The 26,922-nt window shown below is 49.7% G+C and overlaps 1 protein-coding gene across 4 annotated transcripts in view; it reads left to right on the top strand.

The window, feature by feature from the left end:
* LOC139281259 (lysosomal alpha-glucosidase-like) overlaps window positions 1-20,413 on the top strand; it is a 264,822-nt gene extending 244,409 nt beyond the window's left edge. For all 4 annotated transcript variants that reach the window (XM_070901337.1, XM_070901336.1, XM_070901335.1 and 1 more), the window contains 7 exons: window positions 3,527-3,678; window positions 6,727-6,875; window positions 7,870-8,011; window positions 12,941-13,039; window positions 15,627-15,791; window positions 18,288-18,434; window positions 19,389-20,413. In XM_070901337.1, coding sequence (XP_070757438.1) covers window positions 3,527-3,678; window positions 6,727-6,875; window positions 7,870-8,011; window positions 12,941-13,039; window positions 15,627-15,791; window positions 18,288-18,434; window positions 19,389-19,451 — 917 coding nt within the window. In that variant the 3' untranslated portion in view covers window positions 19,452-20,413. The remainder of the gene's footprint in view (window positions 1-3,526; window positions 3,679-6,726; window positions 6,876-7,869; window positions 8,012-12,940; window positions 13,040-15,626; window positions 15,792-18,287; window positions 18,435-19,388) is intronic.
* The last annotated feature ends 6,509 nt before the right edge of the window (window positions 20,414-26,922 follow it).

The raw sequence follows: 26,922 nt of genomic DNA, 5'->3' as shown, positions 1-26,922 counted from the left end.
GGTCATGGAAGCGTTTGAAAATGATAAATCACCTGTCACGGCCCGCCAGATTAGGACTTGGACCAGCCAAGATCCTCTGCTGTCCCTAGTAAAAAACTGTGTACTGCATGGGAGCTGGGCCAGCATCACTGTTGAAATGCAAGAGCTAATCAAGCCATTCCAGCGGCGAAAGGACGAGCTGTCCATTCAGACAGACTGCCTGTTGTGGGGTAACCGCGTAGTGCTACCCAAAAAGAACAGGGAGACGTTCATCTCGGATCTCCACAGCACACACCCGGGTATAGTAATGATGAAAGCGATAGCCAGATCCCACGTGTGGTGGCCCGGTATCGACTCTGACTTAGAGTCTTGTGTACGGCAATGCAGCGTGTGTGCTCAGTTGAGCAACGCGCCCAGAGAGGCACCTCTAAGTTTGTGGTCCTGGCCATCCAGACCATGGTCGAGGATCCATGTCAACTATGCGGGCCCATTTCTCGGTAAAATGTTCCTGGTGGTGGTGGATGCTTTTTCAAAATAGATTGAACGTGAAATAATGTCGGGAAGCACCGCCACCGCCACCATTGAAAGCCTGAGGGCCATGTTTGCCACCCACAGCCTGCCTGACATACTGGTCAGAGACAACGGGCCATGTTTCACCAGTGTCGAATTTAAAGAATTCATGACCCGCAATGGGATCAAACACGTCACCTCGGCCCTGTTTAAACCAGCCTTCAATGGGCAGGCAGGGCGGGCAGTACAAACAATCAAACAGAGCCTTAAACGAGTCACAGAAGGCTCACTCCAAACTCGTCTGTCCCGAGTACTGCTCAGTTACCGCACGAGATCCCACTCGCTCACAGGGGTGCCCCCGGCTGAGCTACTCATGAAAAGGACACTTAAAACCAGACTCTCGCTGGTTCACCCCAACCTGCATGATCAGGTAGAGAGCAGGCGGCAGCAACAAAATGTAAACGATGGTTATGCCACTGTGTCACGGGAAATTGATCTGAATGACCCTGTGTATGTGCTAAACTATGGACATGGTTCCAAGTGGATCGTGGGCATGGTGATAGCTAAAGAAGGGAATAGGGTGTTTGTAGTCAAACTAGACAATGGACAAATTTGCAGAAAGCACCTGGACCAAACGAGGCTGTGGTTCACAGACTGCCCTGAACAACCTACAACACACACCCAAAGGATCAACGACACCACCCCGGACCAGGAAATCGAACCCATCATGCCCAACAGCCCAGCAAGGCCAGGCTCACCCAGCAATCCTGCAGGGCCAACAACATGCCAGCCCAGCGAGAGCACAGCCAACACACCAGAACAGACATTTGTACCGAGACAGTCCACCAGGGAAAGAAAGGCTCCCGACCGCCTCACCTTGTAAATAGTTTTCACTTTGACTTTGGCGGGGAGTGATGTTGTGTATTTGTAAAGCATGCACTCCCATGTTCCGCCACCAGGGAGCTCATCCCCTGAAGTCCCAAGGGATCCCAGCATCCCTTGGGAGCACTGTATATAAGCCGGCCCCTAAGGCCTGTTCCTGACTCTGGAGCGTCTTAATAAAGACTGAGATCACTGTTACTTTAACCTCCCTGTGTGCAGCCTCATCTGTGTTCGGAACACAATAGAGATCATGTCTCATTCTTCTAAATTCTAGAGAATATTGGCCTAGTCTACTCAATCTCTCCTCATAGGACAATCCCCCCATCCCAGGAATCAGTCTGGTGAACCTTCGTCGCACTCCACTCCCTCAATGGCAAGTATATCCTTCCTTAGGTAAGGAGACCAAAACTGTACACAATACTCCAGGTGTGGTCTCACCAGGGCCCTATATAATTGCAGTAAGACGTCTTTACTCTTGTACTCAAATCCCCTTGTAATAAAGGCCAACATACCATTTGCGTTCTCATTATGTGAGCGAGACACAGTACAAAAGTGCTGGTGATCAGGAAGGTGTGAGGGAGGGCTCTGTGGGAAATGGAAATGTCACATGGCTGCACTGAAGTTCAGCGAGCTGTGACGTATCGCTGTAGAAATACCACCAATGATGTCTCCGCAAGATCCTACAAATAACCTGGGAGGACAGACGCACCAATGTTCGTGTCCTCGATCAGGCCAACATCCCCAACATCGAAGCACTGACCACACTCGACCAGCTCCGCTGGGCGGGCCACATTGTCCACATGCCAGACTCAAGACTCCCAAAGCAAGCGCTCTACTCGAAACTCCTACACGGCAGGGGATCCCCAGCTGGGCAGAGGAAACGTTACAAGGACACTCTCAAAGCCTCCTTAATAAAGTGCAACATCCCCACTGACACCTGGGAGTCCCTGGCCCAAGACCGCCCTAAGTGGAGGAAGTGCATCCGGGAGGGCGCTGAGCACCTCGAGTCTCGTCGCCGAGAACATGCAGAAAGTAAGCGCAAGCAGCGGAAGGAGCGTGCAGCAAACCTGTCCCACCCACCCTTTCCTTCAACCACTGTCTGTCCCACCTGTGACAGAGACTGTAATTCCTGTAATGGACTGTTCAGTCACCTGAGAACTCACTTTTAGAGTGGAAGCAAGTCTTCCTCGATTTTGAGGGACTGCCTCTGGACCACTCGGCCTCCCGCCATTACCGGAAGTCTCAAGGTCATTGCGGCCATCCTGGGCTTGCTAGAACTCAGGGTCAGCGACAATAGCCCGGAGCAGGCAGCCTGAATCACTAAACCCAGCACCATGAGTGCCATGGTAGACTCCCTACAGACCCGGCTATTATTGCACAGGAGCTGGCCCTTCCCCATCAGTCCTGGGCTTTAGGACGCTTTCAATCGTTTTCTCCACACGAGTCACTGAGTCCAATCCCAGTCTCCTGTGCTCTCTCCATTTCGTTTAATGTATCACTTTTTTCAAGTGACTATCTAACCAGAAACCAGGATTTTAACTTTGTAATTCGCACAACTGAGCAACCCACAAAGACACGCCCTTGCGCCAAGCCAGTAAGAAAGAACTTGCATTTCTATAGTCCCTTTCACAACCTCAGGATGTTTCAAAGAGCTTTACATCCAATGATTCAGTTTTCTGAAGTGTAGTCACTGTTGTAATGTGGGAAACGCGGCAGCCAATTTGCGCACAGCAAGCTCCCACAAACAGCAATGTGATAATGACCAGATAATCTGTTTTTAGTAACGTTGATTAAGGGATAAATATTGGCCGGGACACGGGGGATAACTCCCCCTGCTCTTCTTCGAAATAGTGCCATGGGATCTTTTACGTCCACCTGAGAGGGCAGACAGGGCCTCGGTTTAAGGTCTCATCTGACAGTTCAGTGCTCCCTCAGTATGGCACTGGGAGTGTCGGTCTGGATTTTGTGCTCAAGTCCCTGGAGTGGGCCTGTCAGAGGTGAGTGTGTTGCCCACTGAGCCGTGGGTGACACCTGAATTCAAGGACCTTTTGTGCCGTGCAGTGATTTAGCAGCGTTAGTGGGCAATGTCTGTGTGTGGGGCCGCTTGCGATGGGGCACAGGGTCACCACCCCTTCTACCCATTTCTGTTCTGCAGGCATCCTGAACTTCAATATGTTTGGAATTCCTCTTGTGGGAGCGGATATATGCGGGTTTGGCGGGAGTACCACCGAGGAGTTGTGTGTCCGATGGATGCAGCTCGGTGCCTTCTATCCCTTCTCCCGAAACCACAACGTCGAAAAGGAGAAGGTAGGACCGAGTGTGCAGCTTTTAGAAAAATTGAATATATATATTTAAAAATCCATGTTAAAAAGTTGCAGAAAGAGAGGCTTGCATTTATATAGCGCCTTTCACGATCTCAGGATGTCCCACAGTGCTTTACAGCCAATGAAGTACTTTTTTGAAGTGTAGCCACTGCTGTAATCTGGGAACCGCTGCAGCCAATTTGCGCACAGCAAGCTCCCACACACAGCAATGAGGTAATGACCGGATAATCTGTTTTTTAGTGATGTTGGACGGGGGATGCATATCTGCCCGGGACACCGGGGATAACTCCTCTGCTCTTCTTCGAAATAGTGTTGTGGGATCTTTTACGTCCGCCTGAGAGAGCAGACGGGGCTTCGGTGAAAGGCGGCACCTCCGACAGTGCAGCACTCCCTCCGCAATGCACTGTGAGTGTCAGCCTAGATTCTCGGTCCGTGCAGCAGAGCAGGTCTCCAGTCGTCCTGGTTAACCCTTGCCACTGGATAAAGACCTAGCTCTGTCAAGCCCGTGTGGTGGCTGGTGTGCAACGGTCACCACATGTTTAAAAAATCCACGCACAGGCATCTTCCACCCCCTCAATTGGAGTTCAGGACTGGAATATCAGGTCACCAGACTAATTCCAGGGATGGCTGGACTGTCATATGAGGAGAGATTGGATCAACTGGGCCTTTATACATTGGAGTTTAGAAGGATGAGAGGGGATCTCATAGAAACATATAAGATTCTGACGGGTTAGATGCAGGAAGAATGTTCCCGATGTTGGGGAAGTCCAGAACCAGGGGACACAGTCTTAGGGTAAGGGGTAGGCCATTTAGGACTGAGATGAGGAGAAACTTTTTCACCCAGAGAGTTGTTACCCTGTGGAATTCCCTGCCGCAGAGAGTTGTTGATTGGATATATTCAAGAGGGAGTTAGATATGGCCCTTACGGCTAAAGGGATCAAGGGGTATGGAGAAAAAGCAGGAAAGGGGTACCGAGGGAATGATCAGCCATGATCTTATTGAATGGCGGTGCAGGCTCGAAGGGCCGAATGGCCTACTCCTGCACCTATTTTCTATGTTTCGATGTTTCCTCCATTAAAACATCTGCAAACTCATCCCTTTTGCTGTGGAAGCAAGTCACCCTCGCTCGAGGGACAGCCTATGATGATGAGATACTCTGTCCCAGTGTTTGCTCGAAGGGTCACGGACAATGTTCCCTGTCAGCGCGCCAGGGAACCCGCGCAGCCAGCTTACAAGCTTCTCAGTTCAAAAACCGCGCACGCACTGTGTTTTGAACGGCCCGCGCAGCCCCTTCAAGGGTCCGCGCAGGGCCAAACCAAATTAGAGGGAACATTGGTCACGAACCCAACTGATGGCTTAGTCGAAGGGACCCACTCCCAGGATCGTTGCCATGCACAGTGATGTGATGCTAATTCTTCTTCTTAGGCAGTCCCTCGAATCGAGGATGACTTGCTTCCACGCTAAAAAGCGATGAGTTCAATGAGTTCACAGGCGATTCGGTGAAGGACCTAATATCCCCGGTCCCAAACTGCAAATTGAAGGGTGGAAGATGCCTGTGCGTGGATTGTTTTAACGTGGGGTGACCGTTGCACACAGGCCACCACACGGGCTTGACAGAGCTAGGTCTTGGTCCAGTGGCAAGGGTCAACCAGGACGACTGGAGCCCAGCTCTGCTGCACGGACCCAGTGCGCTCACATATCGCAGTGTGGGCTGGCCCGTGCTGCCCCTGGGCCCTCGCCTCTCTTGGGCCCCGATCTCTCGCTGCTCCTCTGCCCCGGTCATTCACCGCTCCTCTGCTGTTCCCGGGCCCCGCCGAAGTTCCTGCCCATGCTCCAATCGATGACCTGCGTTTTGGTGACGTCACCCAGTCGCCCTCCCGGAACGGCTGGCGCTGTATCATGAAGTGGCTCCTCCTCTTATACCCCCGACCGGCGGCTGGTGTTCCCTCGCAGGTCGGGGCTGGTTCCAGGCCTGTGATAACCCCCCCTGCCCCGCCCACGGTGTGCTCCGTATACGGTTTTCCCTGGGCAGGCCAAGCACTTCCTCACAGGAGGGGAAAGTAGAACAATGGCCCGGGGAGGGGTTTACTTTACGCTCTTTGATCACCGGAGGCCCCCCTCACCCAACCCCCCCTCACCCTCGCCTCCCTCCCTCATCCTCCTCACCCCCGCCCCCACCACACCCTCACCCCCCTCACCTCCCATGCTCCTCTCCCTCCCCTCACCGCCCCCCAACCCCCTCACACCCCCCTCACACCTCCCCTCACCCCCCCACGCTCCTCACGCCCCTCCTTACCCCCTCACACTCCTCAACCCCCTCACCGCCCCCCACCCCCCTCACGCCCCCCTTACCCGCTCACACTCCTCAACCTCCCCACCGCCCCCTCACACCCCCTTACCCCCCTCACACTCCTCAACTCCCTCACCGCCCCCTCACCTCCCCCACCCCTCGCCCTGCCTCACGTTCCTCACCTCCCCACTGCCCCCTCACCTTCCTCACCCCCCACCCCTCACCCTCCTCACCCCCTTCTCCCCCCCCCCCCCCCCAACTGCCCACTCACCCCCCTCACCCCCGTTCAATGGGAGTCGCAACCAGTAGCCATCACACTCCAGGGTCTCCTCCGCTGTTGAAAGTTGTAGCCAGAGGGAATATTGCAGAGAGACAGGAGCAAAAGCAGCCACTCCATCACCACCAACCCGAGTGTTTATCGGACGTCCCTTCCAACGGAGAGCAGGGGCAGGAGACGGAGAGGAGTTCCAGGTGACATTTTGCCCTCCGATTCTGTCTCCCTTCTCCGCGATAACGTTGTCCTTTCTCACACAGTGGGCCTGGGCTCGGGGCCTTGAGATACTGGCAGTAATTCCGTGTCCTCGAACTCGATGGCGCCCGGCGCAGTTCCCCTGTCACCCGTCAATATTCGGGACTAAAGATGACTCTGCGCTTTGAAATTTGAATGTGTGCAGCCTCGTGTTGTCGAACCTTAATTTGGTGAGAGTTTTATTTTCTGAAATGGTGTCTCTGCTTCACCAGGCTCAGGATCCGACGGCATTCAGTCAATCTGCTCAGGCGGCAATGAAGCGTGCTCTCCTCACCCGCTACTCTCTGCTCCCGTACCTCTACACCCTCTTCCACCGCGCGCACACCCTCGGGGAGACCGTCGCCAGAGCCATTCTCTTCGAGTAAGTTGCTACTTTTCTGAAATTAGTCCCATCATCCCATTCCCAGAATCACCAGCATCCCATTCCCAGATTCACCAGCATCCCATTCCCAGATTCACCAGAGGTAATGCACCCATCATCCCATTCCCAGAATCACCAGCCTCCCATTCCCAGAATCACCAGCATCCCATTCCCAGATTCACCAGAGGTAATGCACCCATCATCCCATTCCCAGATTGGGATCTCACCTACCACTATTGAATCAGTCTGTCCAGTTTGCAGTGGCTTCTCCAGACTCTTAGTCTGGTTAGTCAAGTAACAGTCCACGTTTTCTGCCTATGGTTTGACAACATTTGCTAAAGTTATTACGCTTGTCAATGAATTTCCATTTTTGGCTTGAGTTCTGAAGCTTGCTTTGCCTTGATCTTTTCCCCTGTCTGGTCGCTCCCACAGGGATGGCTTGAAGCGAATAGTATAGATGTATGTAAGGGGAGGCCAGACAATTATATGAGGGAGCAGAGAATAGAGGGTTATGCTGATAGAGTTAGAGGAGGAAAGACGGGAGGAGGCTCGAGTGGAGCATAAACGTCGGCATGCACCAGTTGTGGTGAATGGCCTGTTTCTGTGCCGAATATCCGATACAATCCTATGTAATGTCCCACTGCCCCGTCCAGGTGTGAAGTTGGCAGGGGATGGTCATCTTACTCCAAGAATCGGCAGTTACAGTGGCCGGAATCCACCTGGGCCTCCCAGCCCGAGGGGCCTTAAGTGTGCGTCCTGCTAGTTTGTCCAGTGACAGTAGATGAGGTCCCTGACCTGACCACCCCTGAACCCTGACCCCCAAACCAAGTGGTTGTGTCCAATGGCCGTAGGGGTAGCATTTCATTCCCAGGGTCAGGCAGTGCTTTCAAGGACGGCAGGGCAGCACGGGCAGAGGTTGCTTGTGCAGAACCCTTTTTGGGGTTTTCTTTGGCCAGTGATTTTCTGAAGTTGCTCATTTTTTTTATCAATTCAGGTTTCCCGCCGATACAAAGACTTACTCCATCGACAGGCAGTTTCTATGGGGACGCAGCCTCCTCGTTAGCCCGGTCTTGGACCCAGGGGCAGACTCTGTGAACGCATACTTCCCCAAAGGGGTTTGGTACGACTTTTACACGGTAAGTGCGGGCTTCCAGTCAGTCGGTGAGTGTAAGAACATAGGAAATAGGAGCAGGAGTCGGCCATTCGGCCCCTCGAGCCTGCTCCGCCATTCAATAAGATCATGGCTGATCTTCTACCTCAACTCCACTTTCCTGTACTATCCCCATATCCCTTGATTCCCTTAATGTTCAAAAATCTATTGATTTCTTCCTTGAATATACTCAACGACTGAGCCTTCACAGCCCTCTGCGGTAGAGAATTCCAAAGATTCACCATTCTCTGAGTGAAGACGTTTCTCCTCATCTCAGTCTTAAATGGCCGACCCCTTATTCTGAGACTGTGACCCCTGGTTCTAGACTCTCCAGCCTGGGGGAAACACCCTCCCTGCATCTATCCTGTCAAGCCCTGTAAGAATGTTGTAAGTTTCAATTAGATCACCTCTCATTCTTCTAAACTCTAGAGAATATAGGCCTAGTCTACTCAATCTCTGCTCATAGGACAATCTCCCATCCCAGCAATCAGTCTCGTGAACCTTCGCTGCTCTCCGTCAATGGTAAGTATATCCTTCCTTCGGTAAGGAGACCAAAACTGTACACAATACTCCAGGTGTGGTCTCACCAGGGCCCGATATAATTGCAGTAAGACGTCTTTACTCTTATACTCAAATCCTCTTGTAATAAAGGCCAACATACCATTTGCTTTCTTAACTGCTTGCTGTACCTGCATGTTAACTTTCAGTGATTGGTGTACAAGAACACTCAGGTCCCTCTGAACACCAACATTTCCCAATCTCTCACCATTTAAAAAATACTCTGCTTTTCTATTTTCTTACCAAAGTGGATAACTTCAAATTTCTCTGCATTATATTCCCTTTGCCATGTTCGTGCCCATTCACTTAGCCTGACTATATCCCCTTGAGGCCTCTTTGCTTCCTCTTCACTACTTATGTTCCCATATATATAGTATATTGGAAGGGACAGAGCGTTGGTGAAGAAACACCTTTCAGTCACTGACTGTGGAGTGATCGGTGGTGTAACAGTGGAGCCTGATCCTGTCCTTTGTCCCTATTAGGGTTCCCAACTCTGCTCGGGCCTAATCCTGGAGGTTTTATCGCAAAACCTCCCACCTCAAACCGCCCTGACCAGTCAAACGGTTATTTTCCCAATTCCCAATCATTTAATTACGAATAAACAAGAGTGTTTATGGGGAGTGAACGTTTGTTTAATGTTCCGATGATTTGGTTCCTCCTGGGTGTTGCTTAGGCAGTGTCCTGGAGGTCAGAGGTGACCTGATCGAGATCTCTCAAATTCTGAATGGGTTGGACAGGGTAGTTGTGGAGATGTTGACGATCTCGCGGACGTCCCAGAATGACCAGATAATCTGATTTTAGGTGTTTTTGAGGGATAAAATATTGGTCAGGACACCGGGGATAACTCCCCTGCATCGAAATAGTGGCTGTGGGATGTTTTGCGCCCACCCGAGAGGGCAGATGGGACCTCGGTTTCCTCTCGTGGGAGAATCCAAAGCAAAGGGCTGTAAATGCAAGATAGTCACTAATAAATCCAATAGAGAATTCAGGGGAAATCTCTTTACTCAAAGAGTGGTAAGAATGTGGAACTTGCTACCATGGGAAGTGGTTGAGGTGAACTGCATCGATGTTTTCAAAAGGAAAGTAAAGGAGTACGTGAGAGGAAAGGGAACAGAAAGGTGTGCTGAGAGGCTGAGATGAGGCAGATGGAATGGGTGGAGTCTCGTGTGGAGTAGAAAGACCAGCACAGACTAGTTGGGCCGAATGGCCTGTTTCTGTGCTGTACATTCCATGTATTCCTGTGTAATTCCTGGAGACTTCAGGATAATCCTGGAGGGTTCGAAACTCTACACCGTAGTGTAAGATTTATAGATCTGCCAGAAGAGACCTGTCCGTGACCACAACAAACCGCGCTGGGTATATTGTAAATAAACACCAGATTTTATTAAGTAGTTTATTTCCAAGTACAAATAAATAATACTTAACAAGGCGATAGACAGTCAGTTCCATGAAACCTCAATGGTAGCTCACTGAGTGACTGTGCCATGGTCTCCTGCTGTTTTCTGTTGACTGGTTCTTCTCCAGTTTTCCCCTGTGTTTGCGCTGCTCCCAGAGTTCAATAGTGCTATTCCTGTACCTTTTTTCTCCCATTCTAATGCTGTAAAAATCTGAAGCCGTTGAAGCCTTACAGCACATCATTCTAAGACTTTAACCTTTGACCTTCTCTACCCGCCCTTCATTCCTCCTCTGAGAACTTTTACACACACTGCATTACTGAGCTTGGCTTTGCAAAATTCCGTTAAGAAATGGTACATGCTGCACACCTTTATCTTACTGATTAATATTCTGGCCTTGACCATTCTAGCTCTAAATGGAGCTCGTTTTAGCAGTTACAAAAAATGGTTAACATAATAATGGCTCAATTTATTTACCATGATGCTTTGCTTCTCAGTGTTTACCATGGTTAGCTAGGCTAACACACATTTTACTTACTTTTATCATGTAACAGTTAAACAAAAGCATTATTAAAGCATCATCACAATGTGCCGGTAAGTTTTATCTTACAATAGCCACCCACAGGTAGTTGCGATCTGGCTGGTGATCATGAGCGGGAGTCCTGGGTATTGGGTTGAGTTGGGTTGTGGGTCGTGAAGGGATCTGAAGATACCGACAAAAGTGTTGGGGGGCCCGCAGCCAACGTTGGTTGGTGAAAATGGGGATAATGGGTGAGCAGGACTGAGTGCAGAAAAGATTTAGAGTGGCTAAGTGTTGGACAAGTCAGAAATTCCGGATGTTGGAGAGACCGAGCCAGAAGGAGGGGATTGGGGAGAAATATTGTGTTGGTGATGAAGTGTGGATGAAGGGTTTCGGCGGGCCAGCAGCAGAAACAGGCAGTGCTGCGGCGATGGAAGGGCAAAGGTGTGATGATGGGTAGGATATAGTGCTGGGAGCTCAGCTCTGGGTCAGCCAGAGGTAAAGGTCTCACGCTGTCTTATTCAGCTGAATGAGTGGCTGGGGAGGAGGATGGAGTCAGTGACACAGAACTGAGTTTATGACGACCAGACAGAGTCAAAAGTTTAAAATAAGTGACAACGATAAAAAGTATCGTTACTTCTCGACTAGAAACAAAGCAAGACATGCATTTATATAGCGCCTTACATGACCACCAGACTGCTCAAAGCGCTTTGCAGCCAATGAAGTACTTTTGGAGTGTGGTTACTGTTGTAATGTGGGAAACGCAGCAGCCAATTTGCGCACAGCAAGCTCCCACACACAGCAATGTGATAATGGCCAGATAATCTGTTTTTAGTGGTGTTGGTTGAGGGATAAATATTGGCCCCAGGACACCGGGGATAACTCCCCTGCTCTTCTTCAAAATAGAGCCATGGGATCTTTTAGGTCCACCTGAGAGGGCAGACGGGGCCTCGGTTTAACGTCTCATCCGAGGGCTGGCTGTCGATTCACTGTTGCCCGTTTTACACTATCGCCCAAAGTCAAAATTAATCCCCCCCCCCCCCCGCGCCCCCCCGCCCCCAGATCTCCGAAAGGCGGCACCTCCGACAGTGCGGCACTCCCTCAGCACTGCACTGGGAGTGTCAGCCTAGATTTTAACCCACAACCCACAACCCACAATCCCAACCCACAACCTTCTGGCTCAGAGGCGAGGGTGCTGCCCACTGAGCCACGGCTGACATTATCTCACACACAGGATGTATAATAGCGGAGGATTCAGTTCTGCTTCGCATAAACATCAGGCATCAAACAGGCGGTCAGTGGGTGGAAAGCCGGCCTCTTGCCACTGGCTGGTGGCCCAAGCCACAAATGTATCGGCTCAGTTGTGTAACTCATTTATCTCAGTCATGGCAGCCTGGTGATCACGGCTAGGATTTAGAAAAAGTTTTTTTTGTAAAGTGTTTTCAGAAGCAGGAATGAAGTTTTTCTAAAGAGCTGTGACCTGTTCGAGATTAAATAAAGCCGCTAGTGAGGTTTATAAACAAACTGTCGCTCCACATTGGTTTATGTTTGAAAGAAATGGAACTCACAGGGCCCGATATTGGTGGCCTTACCGCTCGCTGCCGGCGAGTTTTGCTGCCCGTTTTCCTCTCGCTCCCAGTTTCCACGTGGGCTGGAGCGGGCGGGAGGAGAGCACCGCCGGGAACCGCCCGCTGCCGTCCTCCCGCCCGCCGAGATGCCGGATTGGTGCGGGGCGGGAGTCGGAGCCAGCAGGGGGAAGGAGCGTTGCGTGGAAGCAGGTCTTACCCCGACGGTAGGTATGAAGGCATGAAATAAAAGGTTAGCGAACAATCTTTAAAATGTTATTTTCACAGCGACTTACCTGGATGGGGTCCCCGGAAGGTGTTGCGTTGTTTTTTTTTTTATGCAGTGCTTTTTATTTTCAGCTCTTCCGCCCTCCCTGGGCCCGACTCCATCCTCAGCGGCACTTGGGCGGCGAGAGTCTTTGCCGCCGAGATTGAGAGCTCCTGCCCGCTGCCACCTCTCCATTGTTTTGCCGTCGGGCAGTACTGCCGCCTCTTTTAGAGGAATCTTCCTGGCAAAGTACCGCCCGGTCTCTCTCGACGGCCATCGGCGGTCCTTTGGACAGCACTTGGCATTCACCGATTTTAGGCCCCCAATTTCCAACCAAATCTGATGATTTTTACGAGTTTGTCTCATGATTTGAGAGATGGTGGGGTTGGCATTACTGTGAGAGTACTACCCTCTGAGCCAATGCTGGCACCATAGACTGTCGGTCCACTGACTGTCTTCTCAACTGCACCAGCCTGAGATCTTTATTTAACGCCCCCAGCCTCATTCATTCTCCTCTGAATTACCGGCATTACTGTCTTGTGCTGTTTACAAAACTGTCCAGATGTTGTATTGACCTCCAGCTCAACAGTTACGTGTTCTTTACCAACAGGGCTCGTCGCTCAGCAGCACGGGAGAGTACATCAAACTGCCCGCTCCTCTGGACACTATCAACCTGCACCTTCGAGAGGGAGAGATCATCCCCACACAGGTAGAAGAAAGAAAGACTTGCATTTCTATAGCGCCTTTTACGACCACCGGACGGCTCAAAGCGCTTTACAGCCAATAAAGTACTTTTGGAGTGTAGTCACTGTTGTAATGTGGGAAACGCAGCAGCCAACTTGCGCACAGCAAGCTCCCACAAACAGCAATGTGATAATGACCAGATAACCTGTTTTTTTGTTATGTTGATTGAGGGATAAATATGCCCAGGACACCAGGCTCTTCTTCGAAATAGTGCCATGGGATCTTTTACGTGCACCTGAGAGAGCAGACGGGACCTCGGTTTAACTTTCCATCTGAAAGACGGCCCCTCCGACAGTGCAGCACTCCCTCAGCACTGCCCCTCCGACATTGCAGCACTCCCTCAGTACTGCACCTCCGACAGTGCGGCACTCCCTCAGTACTGCCCCTCTGACAGTGCAGGACTCCCTCAGTACTGCCCCTCCGACACTGCAGCACTCCCTCAGCACTGCCCCTCCGACATTTCAGCACTCCGTCAGTACTGCCCCTCTGACAGTGCAGGACTCCCTCAGTACTGCCCCCCCTACAGTGCGGCACTCACTCAGTACTGCCCCTCTGACAGTGCAGGACTCCATCAGTACTGCCCCCCCTACAGTGCGGCACTCGCTCAGTACTGCCCCTCTGACAGTGCAGGACTCCCTCAGTACTGCCCCCCTCTACGGTGCGGCTCTTCCTCAGTACTGCCCCTGCGACTGTGCAGCACTCCCTCAGTACTGCCCCTCCAACACTGCAGCACTCCCTCAGTACTGTCCCTCCGACAGTGCGGCGTTCCCCCAGCACTGCCCCTCCGACAGTGCAACACTCCCTCAGCACTGCCCCTCCGACAGTGCAGAACTCCCTCAGTAGTGCCCCTGCGACAGTGCAGCACTCTCTCAGTACTGCCCCTCCGACACTGCAGCACTCCCTCAGCACCGCACTGGGAATGTCAGCCTAGATTTTGTGTTCAAGTCCCTGAACCCACAACCTTCTGACTCAGAGGCGAGAGTGCTGCCCACTGAGCCACAGGTAACACTGCCTCATGCGAACACGTCATTCTTAGATTTCTTACTAGTTTTTTTAACACACCTTTTCAGGATTTCTACCAATTTTCTCCTAAAGTCCAGGCTGAAATTCCCAGTGCCGTGCTGTGGGAGTGCTGCACTGTCGCAGGTGCCATCTTTCGGATGAGACCTGCTCTCTCAGGTAGACGTAAAAGATCCCACAGCACTATTTCAAAAGATGAACAAAGGAGTTATCCACAGTGTCCTGGGGCCAATATTTATCCCTCGATCAACATCACTAAAAACAGATTATCTGGTCATTATCACATTGCTGTTTGTGGGAGCTTGCTGTGCGCAAATTTAGGCTGCCGCATTTCCCACATTACAACAGTGACTACATGTCAAAAAGTACTTAATTGGCTGTAAAGCGCTTTGGGACGTCCTGATGTTGTGAAAGGCGCTAAACAAATTCAAGTTCTTTCCTTTCCCAAATGCGTGGATTCATGGCACTGGGAGTCTTGTAGCTCTCCACAGGAACATAAAAAACAGAAGGCCATTCAGCTCCTCGAGCCAGTTTCGCCATTCCATTAGAACATGGCTCAACTCCATTCATTTGCCTTAGCACCAAATCCCTCGATACCCTTAACCAAGAACAATCTCTCGATCTCCAGGTTTTTTTCATTCGGTACATAGATGTGGGCGTCGCTGGCATGGCCGGCATTTATTGCCCATCCCTAATTGCCCTTGAGAAGGTGGTGGTGAACCGCCTTCTTGATCCGCTGCAGTCCGTGTGGTGAAGGTGCTCCCACAGTGCTGTTAGGGAGGGAGTTCCAGGATTTTGACCCAGCGACGATGAAGGAACGGCCGATATATTTCCAAGTCAGGATGGTGTGTGACTGGGAGGGGAACGTGGAGGTGGTGGTGTTCCCATGCGCCTGCTGCCCTTGTCCTTCTAGGTGGTCGAGGTCGCGGGTTTGGGAGGTGTTGCAGGACATCTTGTAGATGGTGCACACTGCAGCCACGGTGCGCCGGTGGTGGAGGGAGTGAATGTTGAAGGTGGTGGATGAGGTGCCAATCAAGCGGGCTGCTTTGTCCTGGATGGTGTCGAGCTTCTTGAGTGTTGTTGGAGCTGCACTCATCCAGGCAAGTGGAGAGTATTCCATCACACTCCTGACTTGTGCCTTGTAGGTGGTGGAAAGGCTTTGGGGAGTCAGGATGTGAGACACTCGCCACAGAATACCCAGCCTCTGACCTGCTCTTGTTGCCACGGTATTTATGTGGCTGGTTCAGTTAAGTTTCTGGTCAATGGTGACCCCAGGATGTTGATGGTGGGGGATTCAGCGATGGTAATGCCGTTGAATGTCAAGGGGCGATGGTTAGACTCTCGCTTGTTGGAGATAGTCATTGCCTGGCACTTGTGTGGCACGAATGTTACTTGCTACTTATCAGCCCAAGTCTGAATGTTGTCCAGGTCTTGCTGCATGCGGGCACGGACTGTTTCAATATCTGAGGAGTTGCGAATGGCACTGAATACTGAACACCCCAGGGTGACCCTTTGTCTCTGTTTTCGGACAGGAACCCGCCACCACCACCTGGGTGAGCCGTGGGAACCCACTTCACCTGCTGGTGGCTCTGTCCCAGAATGCATCGGCAACGGGCTGCCTCTTTTGGGATGACGGCGAGAGTCTGGACACGTTTGAGAGAAACGATTACACTTACGTTGAGTTTGCTGTGGACAAGGTACGATCCCGAACCCAAAGCTCCCTGACCCAGGAAGGCGTTTCATTCACGTCCCTTGTTGCCGAGCGGTTGCCGGGGGAACGTTAACCACTGATATTTCATACCGATTTCAGCCACGTTTCTATCCCCCTGTCCAGGAGCTTGAGCACAGACTTTAGGCTGACACCCCCAGTGCAGTGCTGAGGGAGCGCCGCACTGTCGGAGGTGCCGTCTTTCGGATGAGATGTTAAACTAGGGCCCCGTCTGCTCTCTCAGGTGAACGTAACAAATCCCACGGCACTATTTCGAAGAAGAGCAGGGGAGTTATTCCTGGTGTCCTGGGCCAATATTCATCCCTCAATCAACATAACAAAAACAGATTATCTGGGTCATTATCACATTGATGTCTGTGGGAGCTTGCTGTGCACAAACTTGCTGCCACGTTTCCCACAGAACAACAGCGACTATACACCAAAAGTACTTCATTGGCTGTAAAGCACTTTGAGACGTCTGGTGGTCATGAAAGGCGCTATATAAATGCAAGTCTTTCTTTTTATTTTCTTTCTCTGGTGCCAAGATCAAGTTCCACAGGTGCCTCCCCACCCCCCCCCCCCCCCATCACCGCAGCCAAGTGGCCGTTCTGCGCCTGTGACCTTTAGAGTGAGTGGCGGTGGGCTGTTTGACTGTGTGGGGCTTCACACAAGAGGCCGCTCCATTCCTCGTCTGACGTCCACACTGGATAGCAGCAAGCCTGACATCTCAGCAAAGTCCCAGGCTCTGAGCCTGGCTCAGGCAGGCTCCCCGCCCGTGACCACCATCGAATAAACCCCCATTTGGATGTCTGCGCTGGTGGGCGCAGGGTGAGGACAGAGATCGTGTAACCGTGCTAGTGCTGCCGACTCTGGTTGGGCATATCCCTGGAGATGTCGTCACATGACCTCCAATCTACCCCCCCCCCCGCCCCTAACTCCTGCCATTGGTCGATTAACATGTCAATCCCCACGGCGACATGCCATCCCACGGCCAATCGGAAAGCGTATAGACTCCTCCGTTACCCAATTGGATGATTCTTGACTGTCCGTCAAACAGCTTTTATTCCTGTCTCTGATATTTTTATAACTAATAAATGAAAGTGTTCAAAGAGAAATTAAGAAAACAATTTTTTTTCCCGCCGATATGATTTTTCTCCTGGGATTTTGCTCAAGATTATTCTTTAATTCCTGGGAACCCCAGGGCATCTCTGAACTGTACCCCTGCCTGGAGAAACATCTTCAGGAGAGAACTTTTAAAAGGCACAGAAGTGAAGTAAGAGTCGCCCATTCAGTGTCGTGCCTTGTGGGACGGTTTGCGGCTCCGATAGTTTACGAGACAGTGTCTATTTCGCTGGATCTGCTTGGTGACCTCTGACAGCCGTTTAGGGTTGCCAACTCTGGTTGGGTGTATTCCTGGAGATTTCATCACTTGACCGCCCAAATCAAACTGCCCCGCCCCCACGCTCCCGCCATTGGTCCAATGTCCAGGCACACTGCCTCCCCATGGCCAATTGGACAGGGAACAGACTCTCGTTACTCAGTTGGGTTAATCCTGTCTATTAGCGAAACAGCCTTTTTGCCCCCTGTAATATATTTGCTTCATGGGTTCTTTGCTTAAGAATTCATAGCAAGACATTGCTATTAAGAACTAGTTGGTTTATTAGCAAAAGGTTTAACAATCACACTGCACATTACTAGTTCATTACCAGGCTCACAATCACCTGCCTCATCATGGATGACCTAGACTCAACTGAGTATTGTCAGCATCACGTGACTGGCTAAGGCACTCAATGCAATAGCTCTACAACTATTTTAAGTAGAACTTTAAATCAAACACCCCCTTTTGGCAAGGGCACTAGAACCCACAAATGTTCAAATAAACGTTAACAGAAACTAAGATCAAATTAAAATTTGGTTACCGGGGGTGATGATGCACTCCAGTCCCTCTGTTGTTCACCTCTCAACAGTTCTACAATTATTTTAGTTGAACATTAATACAAGTGCTCCCTTATTAAAGGGGCACTAAACCGCTCTACAACCCTGTGGGAGCTTGCTGTGCGCAAATTGGCTGCCACGTTTTCCACATAACAACAGTGACTAACACCAAAAGTACTTAATTGGCTGTAAAGCGTTTTGAGACGTCCAGTATAAATGCTATATAAATGCAAGTCTTTCTTTTTATTCTTTTCTTTCTCTGGTGCCGAGGTCCAGCTTCACAGGTGCCTACATTACACCCCCCCTCTCCAATATTTTCACAACTGATAAATGAAAGTTTTCAAAGACGACGCCCCGATGACTTTTCTCCTGGGATTGTGCTCGCAGCAGTCTCCTGGAGATGAATTCTCAATCCCTGGACACTCCGGGATAATCCAGGAGGGTTGGCAACCTTACTGCCCTGGTCTTGGCTCTGCCCCTGGCCGTCTCCTGAACGCTGAGCCCCCAGATTGAATCCCTTCTCTTGCTGTGTTGTGTCTTTGTTCTGCAGAACCAGCTGATCTCCACCGTGCTCCATGTGAACACAGAGGCTAGCTACGTCAAGGTGGACACCCTGAGCGTGTTCGGGGTGAAGTTCCGGCCGGCGAAGGTCATCGTAAATCAGACAGCTGTTCCCTTTTCCTACTCTTCAAACCAGGTGAGGCCAGGCACGCCAGGATTTCACCAACAATCATTCTTCTACCTCCCTCCTCGGTTTTACAAAAACCTGGCACCTCCCTATCTCTGTCGCCTCCGTGTCGCTGTAAATTCCTCCAGCCTACACACGTCCAAGAAGTCAGCTGTGCATTCAGCCGCCTTGGCCCCACGCTCCCTCCCTAAACCTCTCTGCCTCTCTACTCTCCTTTAGGACCCTGCTTAAAATCTACCAATTTGACTTAAGATTTTCGACCCATGTTCTAATATCTCCTTCTTTGACTTGGTGTCAATTTTCGTCTGATAAAGTTCCTGTGAATCGCCTTGGGGCGTTTTAACCATATACCAGGTGCTGTACATTGATTGGTTCTCATATACCATGGCTGTACATTGATTGGTTCTCATATACTGGTTCTGTACATTGATTGGTTCCCATATACCAGGTCCTGTACATTGATTGGTTCTCATATACCAGTGCTGTACATTGGTTCTTCTACACTGGTACTGTACATTGATTGGTTCCCATACCAAGGTTCTGTACATTGATTGGTTCTCATATATCGTTGCTGTACATTGATTGGTTCTCATATACCAGGCCCTGTACATTGATTGGTTCCCATACCAAGGTTCTGTACATTGATTGGTTCTCATATATCGTTGCTGTACATTGATTGGTTCTCATATACCAGGCCCTGTACATTGATTGGTTCCCATGTACAGGCCCTGTACATTGATTGGTTCCAATATACCAGGCCCTGTATATTGATTGGTTCCCATACCAACCAAAGTGCTGCATGTTGATTAGTTCTCACATACCAGACCCTATACGTTCACAGATCTTGTATGCATCACTGCTAGGAACATGTCAAGCTGCTACTCTCAAGACATTATTAACTGTATGATGCATGTAAAAGCTCCCCGTTTGAATGACTATATTGTTTTTTCTGCTGCCCTGCAGGTTCTGATTGTCGATAATCTCCACCTCGGCCTTGAGAAAGGGTTCCACGTCTCATGGTCATGACCTCAGTGAGCAGCCTTGACACTGAGGATTGGTGTTGCTGTCGGCCTCAGCCTGCCACCTGCCCATATCAATACAGAACCTTCTGGAAACACACCGCAAGCCTGTCCACACTCGAGGAGAGAAGACATGGGTGGGCTTTTCAGGTCTGGGCCCTTCCTCGCAGAGGCCCTATCTTCCGAAGCGTCTCTATCCAAACAATGTACAAACCTGCATTTCTATAGCACCTTTCCTCAACTCAGGATGTCCCCAAGGGCTTTAAGAACATAAGTAGGAGCAGGAGTCGGCCATTCAATAAGATCATGGCTGATCTTCGACCTCAACTCCACTTCCCTGCTCGCTTCCTTTAACCCTCGAGTCCCCTGTAGTTCAAAAATCTATTTCCACCTTCAATACATTCACTGACCCAGCCGCCAGAGCTCTCTGGGGTAGAGAATTCCAGAGATTCACTACCCTCTGAGCGAAGAAATTCCTCATCTGTCTTAAATGGGTGACCCCGTATTCTGAGACTATAACCCCTAGTTCTAGATTCCCGCACGAGGGGAAACAACCTCTCTGCCTCTACCCTCAACATTACAGCCAATGAGCTTTCCTCGTAATGGTTACAGATGCTGTCTGCTGGCCTGCTGTGTCTGTGCAATATTTGATTTCTCTCCTTTGCAGTTCCCCCCCCACTTTTTTTGCCCCTGCCTGTTTATTCCCCTTCATCACCGGCCCTGTGTTCAGTTTGTATCCGTGCGGTCTGACAAAGCTGATGGTTGCTGACTGTGTGGTGTTTACGTTAATGTGTGAAATAAGGCCTCGAGGCAGACGCTACCCCACGGCCCCCGCGCCCTCCCTCCCAGCCTCCGCTCGCCTCTGGGCAAAAAAACCTACTAGTGTCAACACTGGATCCGACGTGGAAATGTCTCCACCGTGTAAATCTGTTTTCTTTTTTAAATGTGAAATAAAAGAATGAATTGCCCCTGCTACATCCTTGACTTTGGTCCTCGCTGCTTCTCTGCGTTCACGATGAAACTGTACAAGACGAGGGATTGTGATCTGTGCGGTGAGTTGTTGTGATCTGGTATGTGCAGCCTGAACCGGCAGTGGAAGCAGGTTTACCAGCAACTTTCCAAAGGGAATTGGACGTACTCGAAGGGGAGAACATTTGCAGGGCTGTGGGGGAAAAGGGTGGTGTAATAAGAACATAAGAAATAGGAGCAGGAGTCGGCCATTCGGCCCCTCGAGCCTGCTCCGCCATTTAATAAGATCATGGCTGATCTGACGTTGGCCTCAACTCCACTTCCCTGCCCGCTCCCCAGAACCCGTGACTCCCTTATCCTTCAAAAATCTGTCTGTCTCTATTGCGTCTGTAACCACTCTAGTAATGACTCCACGAGGTAAGGTATTGTACTTGAACTGTGGTGACCTTAGTCCATTTATTACAGCTCCTGAGTTACAGCATGGTGAGCTCCCTTTTATATCTGGTTACCTGTCGTGTACAGGTGACCCCTAGGTCTCCACCAGTTGCGCCCTCTGGTGGTACAAGCATTGTGTATACAGTGTGAAGATATATCCAGTAGTCTTATGTAACTGTACATTGAGTGTACAGGTAGTATACTTATATTATACATACACAACAGTCTCCACCTTAAATATATTCAATGACACCGCCTCCACAGCTCTCTGGGGCAGAGAATTCCAAAAATAACGACTCTCTGACAGAAGAAAACCGCAAATGTAATGCTCCTATTTAAAAAAAGAGGCAGACAGAAAGCAGAAAACTATAGACCAGTTAGCCCTAACCATCTGTCGTTGGGAAAATGCTGGAGTCATTATTAAGGAATCAGGAACAGGACATTTGGAAAAGCTTGATTCTCAATCAAGCAGAGTCAGCATGGTTTTATGAAAGGGAAATCATGTTTTACAAATTTGCTGGAGTTCTTTGAGGATGTAACGAACAGGGTGGATAAGGGGGAACCAGTGGATGTGGTGTATTTGGATTTTCAGAAGGCATTCGATAAGATGCCACATAAGAGGTTACTGCACAAGATAAAAGTTCACGAGGTTGGGGGTAATATGTTAGTTAGCCAATCCTCTATCCATGCTAACAGAAAACAGAGTCAGAATAAATGGGTAATTTTCCATTTGGCGATGACTAGTGGGGTGCCGCAGGGATCGATGCTGGGGCCTCAACTATTTACAATCTATATTAATGACTTGGATGAAGGCACCGAGTGTAATGTAGCCAAGTTTGCTGATGATACAAAGATGGGTGGGAAAGCAAATTGTGAGGCGGACACAAAAAATCTGCAAAGGGATATAGACAGGCTAAGTGAGTGGGCAAAAATTTGGCAGATGGAGTATAATGTGGTAAAATGTGAGGTTATCCACTTTGGCAGAAAAAAATAAAAAAGCAAATTATAATTTAAATAGAGAAAAATTGCAAAGTGCTGCAATACAGAGGGACCTGGGGGTCCTTGTGCATGAAACACAAACAGTGAGTATGCAGGTACAGCAAGTAATCAGGAAGGCAAATGGAATGTTGGCCTTTATTGCAAGAAGCACCTTAGATTCGTTTGTTTATTGAACATACACACAATTACCTCCCCAGTATAAATCCTTACGATTTATATCGGAGTAATAAAACCCAAAATACAAACACCTGCAGAAGGGTCATTTGCATTGACACAATATGACACAGTTAAACCCGTCCGCGATTTGACTGTTACATACAAAATTACTCAGACTAAATCACAAAAACCCCTTGTATGATTTGACTGAAACATATAATCACCCACTCATCGGTTGTTTCCTGACGTTAATTGTAGGTTTGGACCGTAGTTACCAGCTTGCGCCCTTCCTGTTGGCTGTCAAAATTGCCCTTCTCTCTTCAAAGTGGTTCTTCTTTATACGAAATCCAACTTGCAATATCTTGAAACGGATTTCCTGTTGACCTCATGTGAACGATGGCAGTCTGTTCCTGTGCTGGATTGAATGTGTGAATGCCCCAGCAGAAATACTCTTGATGCTAATTCTCCTTCGTTTAGGGTCATTGTCCATGATTACCTTGACCACAGCCTGTCAGTATGATAAGGCCTTTCTGACAATGCAACCTTCCCAAGGTGACTGCATATGTAAGTGTTGTTTTCTAGTAGTATTCGTATTCAAATGGCTCATGGATCCGGCCCATTGTCTGGGCCTACACTGATACCAGCCTGTCTGGGCCTACACTGGTACCAGCCTATCTGGGCCTACACCGGTACCAGCCTGTCTGGGCCTATACCGGTACCAGCCTGTCTGGGCCTACACCGGTACCAGCCTGTCTGGGCCTACACCGGTACCAGCCTGTCTGGGCCTATACCGGTACCAGCCTGTCTGGGCCTACACCGGTACCAGCCTGTCTGGGCCTACACCGGTACCAGCCTGTCTGGGCCTATACCGGTACCAGCCTGTCTGGGCCTACACCGGTACCAGCCTGTCTGGGCCTACACTGGTACCAGCCTGTCTGGGCCTACACTGGTACCAGCCTGTCTGGGGCCATGGTCCACAGTACGGTCTTTTAACAATGCAACCCCTTAAGGTAAACGAATGTGGGAATTTTCTTGCATCTTTTCCAGACAGAAAACATTCATATAGAATGTGTGCCATTGTGGATTGTCCAGTCTCTTGAGAGTTTGTGGTTTTCGGCTGCAATGACTGAATTAACCCTTTACTGTCCAGCTCCTTTTTCGGACTTTAATGCAGTTCTGCGTTTTTATATTTCATAGTCCAATTTTTACCATTGTGTGTGTGGGGGGGGGGGGGAACGGATCCTACAATTCCCTGAACCCACGTGGCTGGGGTGTTACTGAGTCACGTGACTGGTTAAGCTAATTACAACTCAACAGCCCTACAACTATTTTAGATGGAACTTTAAATCAAGTGCCCCCTTTTAGTAAGGGCACTCGAAACCATAAATTTCCAAATCAAATTAAAATTTGGTTGCCGGGGGTAATGATGCACTCCAGCCCCTCCAGCGCCCACCTCTCGTGGAAGGCCGCAAGCCCTACAACTCTTTTGGGGGGGGGGGGCAACAAAATAAACGTTAGATCAAGTGCCCCCCGATCTGGGGGACACTCCAGACACTTTTAACTGCCCTCTTTTAAAAAAAATTTTTTTGGTTTTGTTGTGGTTTTTTTAATGTTTTTTTTTAGGCATTAAAATCATATAATTTACAAGTGCCCCCTATAAAAGGGGAGGGGGACACTAAAACCCGACAATTAAAACAAATTAAACTTTAAAACATAAAATCAAATTAAAATTTGGTTGCCGGGCGTGATAGAAACATAGAAACATAGAAAATAGGTGCAGGAGTAGGCCATTCGGCCCTTCGAGCCTGCACCGCCATTCAATGAGTTCATGGCTGAACATTCAACTTCAGTACCCCATTCCTGCTTTCTCGCCATACCCCTTGATCCCCCTAGTAGTAAGGACCTCATCTAACTCCTTTTTGAATATATTTAGTGAATTGGCCTCAACAACTTTCTGTGGCAGAGAATTCCACAGGTTCACCACTCTCTGGGTGAAGAAGTTCCTCCGCATCTCGGTCCTAAATGGCTTACCCCTTATCCTTAGACTGTGACCTCTGGTTCTGGACTTCCCCAACATTGGGAACATTCTTCCTGCATCTAACCTGTCTAAACCTGTCAGAATTTTAAATGTTTCTATGAGGTCCCCTCTCATTCTTCTGACCTCCAGTGAATACAAGCCCAGTTGATCCAGTCTTTCTTGATAGGTCAGTCCCGCCATCCCCGGAATCAGTCTGGTGAACCTTCGCTGCACTCCCTCAATAGCAAGAATGTCCTTCCTCAGGTTAGGAGACCAAAACTGTACACAATACTCCAGGTGTGGCCTCACCAATGCCCTGTACAACTGTAGCAACACCTCCCTGCCCCTGTACTCAAATCCCCTTGCTATGAAGGCCAACATGCCATTTACTTTCTTAACCACCTGCTGCACCTGCATGCCAACCTTCAATGACTGATGTACCATGACACCCAGGTCTCTTTGCACCTCCCCTTTTCCTAATCTGTCACCATTCAGATAATAGTCTGTCTCTCTGTTTTTACCACGAAAGTGGATAACCTCACATTTATCCACATTATACTTCATCTGCCATGCATTTGCCCACTCACCTAACCTATCCAAGTCACTCTGCAGCCTCACAGCATCCTCCTCGCAGCTCACACTGCCACCCAACTTAGTGTCATCCGCAAATTTGGAGATACTACATTTAATCCCCTCATCTAAATCATTAATGTACAGTGTAAACAGCTGGGGCCCCAGCACAGAACCTTGCGGTACCCCACTAGTCACGCCTGCCATTCTGAAAAGTACCCATTTACTCCTACTCTTTGCTTCCTGTCTGACAACCAGTTCTCAATCCATGTCAGCACACTACCCCCAATCCCATGTGCTCTAATTTTGCACATCAATCTCTTGTGTGGGACCTTGTCGAACGCCTTCTGAAAGTCCAAATATACCACATCAACTGGTTCTCCCTTGTCCACTCTACTGGAAACATCCTCAAAAAATTCCAGAAGATTTGTCAAGCATGATTTCCCTTTCACAAATCCATGCTGACTTGGACCTATCATGTCACCTCTTTCCAAATGCACTGCTATGACATCCTTAATAATTGATTCCATCATTTTACCCACTACCGATGTCAGGCTGACCGGTCTATAATTCCCTGTTTTCTCTCTCCCTCCTTTTTTAAAAAGTGGGGTTACATTGGCTACCCTCCACTCGATAGGAACTGATGATGCACTCCAGTCCCTCCGGCGCCCACCTCTCGCGGAAGGCCGCGAGCCCTACAAGCCTATGAGCATACTCACAGGTGCGTACATTACAGGTGGGGGTGGGGGGGTTGGGTGTAATTGGATAGCTTTCAAAGAGCCGATGCAGGGATGATGGGCGGAATGACCCCTCCCTTCCTGTGCTGTACAAGAATGAAGTGTCCACACTAACTCCTCGCCCTCGGTTAGCGTTGCTTCCCAGTGCTCTTGTAGAGTTCCCTGAAGTCCACCCACCAACTGGGGTTGGACCCTGTACAAGACGGGATTTTGACCGGTCAGTCTGAAGGGGACGTCAGTCACGTGCCTGCTCAAAGGGTTATTTGTTACCTCAAAATCTCCCTGCCCCCGAACTTGGCTGAAACCAGGGCTCACCCCAAAACTCCTACCCCAATTCATCCTTTACCAGGATTTCAAAACTGTGGGACTCCTCTACTACCAGTTTTTAAAACCCAACTTTTAGTTTGTTCTCAGGATGTGTGTGTTGCCGGCGTTTATTGCCAGTTCCTCGTTTCCCCGAGAAGGTGATGGTGGGCCTTCTCCTTGAACCGCTGCAGCCCCCTGTGGTGAAGGGATAAATGTCGACCAAGACAGTCGGGAGAAATCCTCTGCTCTTCTTCGGAATAGTGCCGTGGGATCTTTTACGCCCACCTGAGAGAGCAGACGGGACCTCGGTTTAACGTCTCGTCCGAAAGACGGCACCTCCGACAGTGCAGCGCTCCCTCAGCACTGCACTGGGAGTGTCGGCCTAGATTGATGTGCTCAAGTCCCTGGAGTGGGACTTGAACCCACAACCGTCTGACTCAGAGGCGAGAGTGCTGCCCACTGAGCCACGGCTGACACCCAACAATTGTACTTTTCCCCCTTCTGAAGATTCTGACTCAACAAAGTGAGAGACCAGACCAACAAAATTAACATTTCAGACAGAAGAACCACGAATAAAATTTCTCTCAATTAAACCTGTCGTTTGATGAGCCCGCATCTGGAATGAAATCACTGCAGTCAGTGACAGGGCAGAGAACATCCTTTAATGAGGGACTTTCACACAGTTCAAACATTTGCTTGGAATGACTTTGGTTGAAGATGGACCTTCTATTCTTCGACAGCAAAGAGGAAGCGCTTTCTAATCTTTGTGCACGTTCCCCGAAACATCATTAACACTGAGGAGAGAGGGAGAGAGAGGGGAGGCGAGGGAGAGGTGACGGGAGGAAGAGGGGCAAGAAAGAAAAAGACTTGCATTTCTCTAGCACCTTTCACAACCCCCAGACATCCCAAAGCGCTTTATGGTCACTGAAGTAGTTTTTTTTGGAGTGCAGTCACTGTTGTAATGTGGGAAACGCAGCAGCCAATTTGCGCACAGCAAGCTCCCACAAACAGCAATGTGGTAATAGAAACATAGAAAATAGGTGCAGGAGTAGTCCATCGGCCCTTCGAGCCTGCACCACCATTCAATAAGATCATGGCTGATCATTCCCTCAGTACCCCTTTCCCGCTTTCTCTCCATACCCCTTGATCCCCTTAGCCATAAGGGCCATATCTAACTGCCTCTTGAATATATCCAATGAACTGGCATCAACAACACTCTGCGGCAGGAAATTCCACAGGTTAACAACTCTCTGAGTGAAGAAGTTTCTCCCCATCTCAGTCCTAAATGG

Source organism: Pristiophorus japonicus, chromosome 15, assembly GCF_044704955.1.
Source record: "Pristiophorus japonicus isolate sPriJap1 chromosome 15, sPriJap1.hap1, whole genome shotgun sequence".
In the NCBI taxonomy this organism is placed as follows: domain Eukaryota; kingdom Metazoa; phylum Chordata; class Chondrichthyes; family Pristiophoridae; genus Pristiophorus; species Pristiophorus japonicus.
The sequence above is the reverse complement of the archived record's forward strand: the minus strand, read 5'-3'. Positions and strand labels throughout refer to the sequence as shown.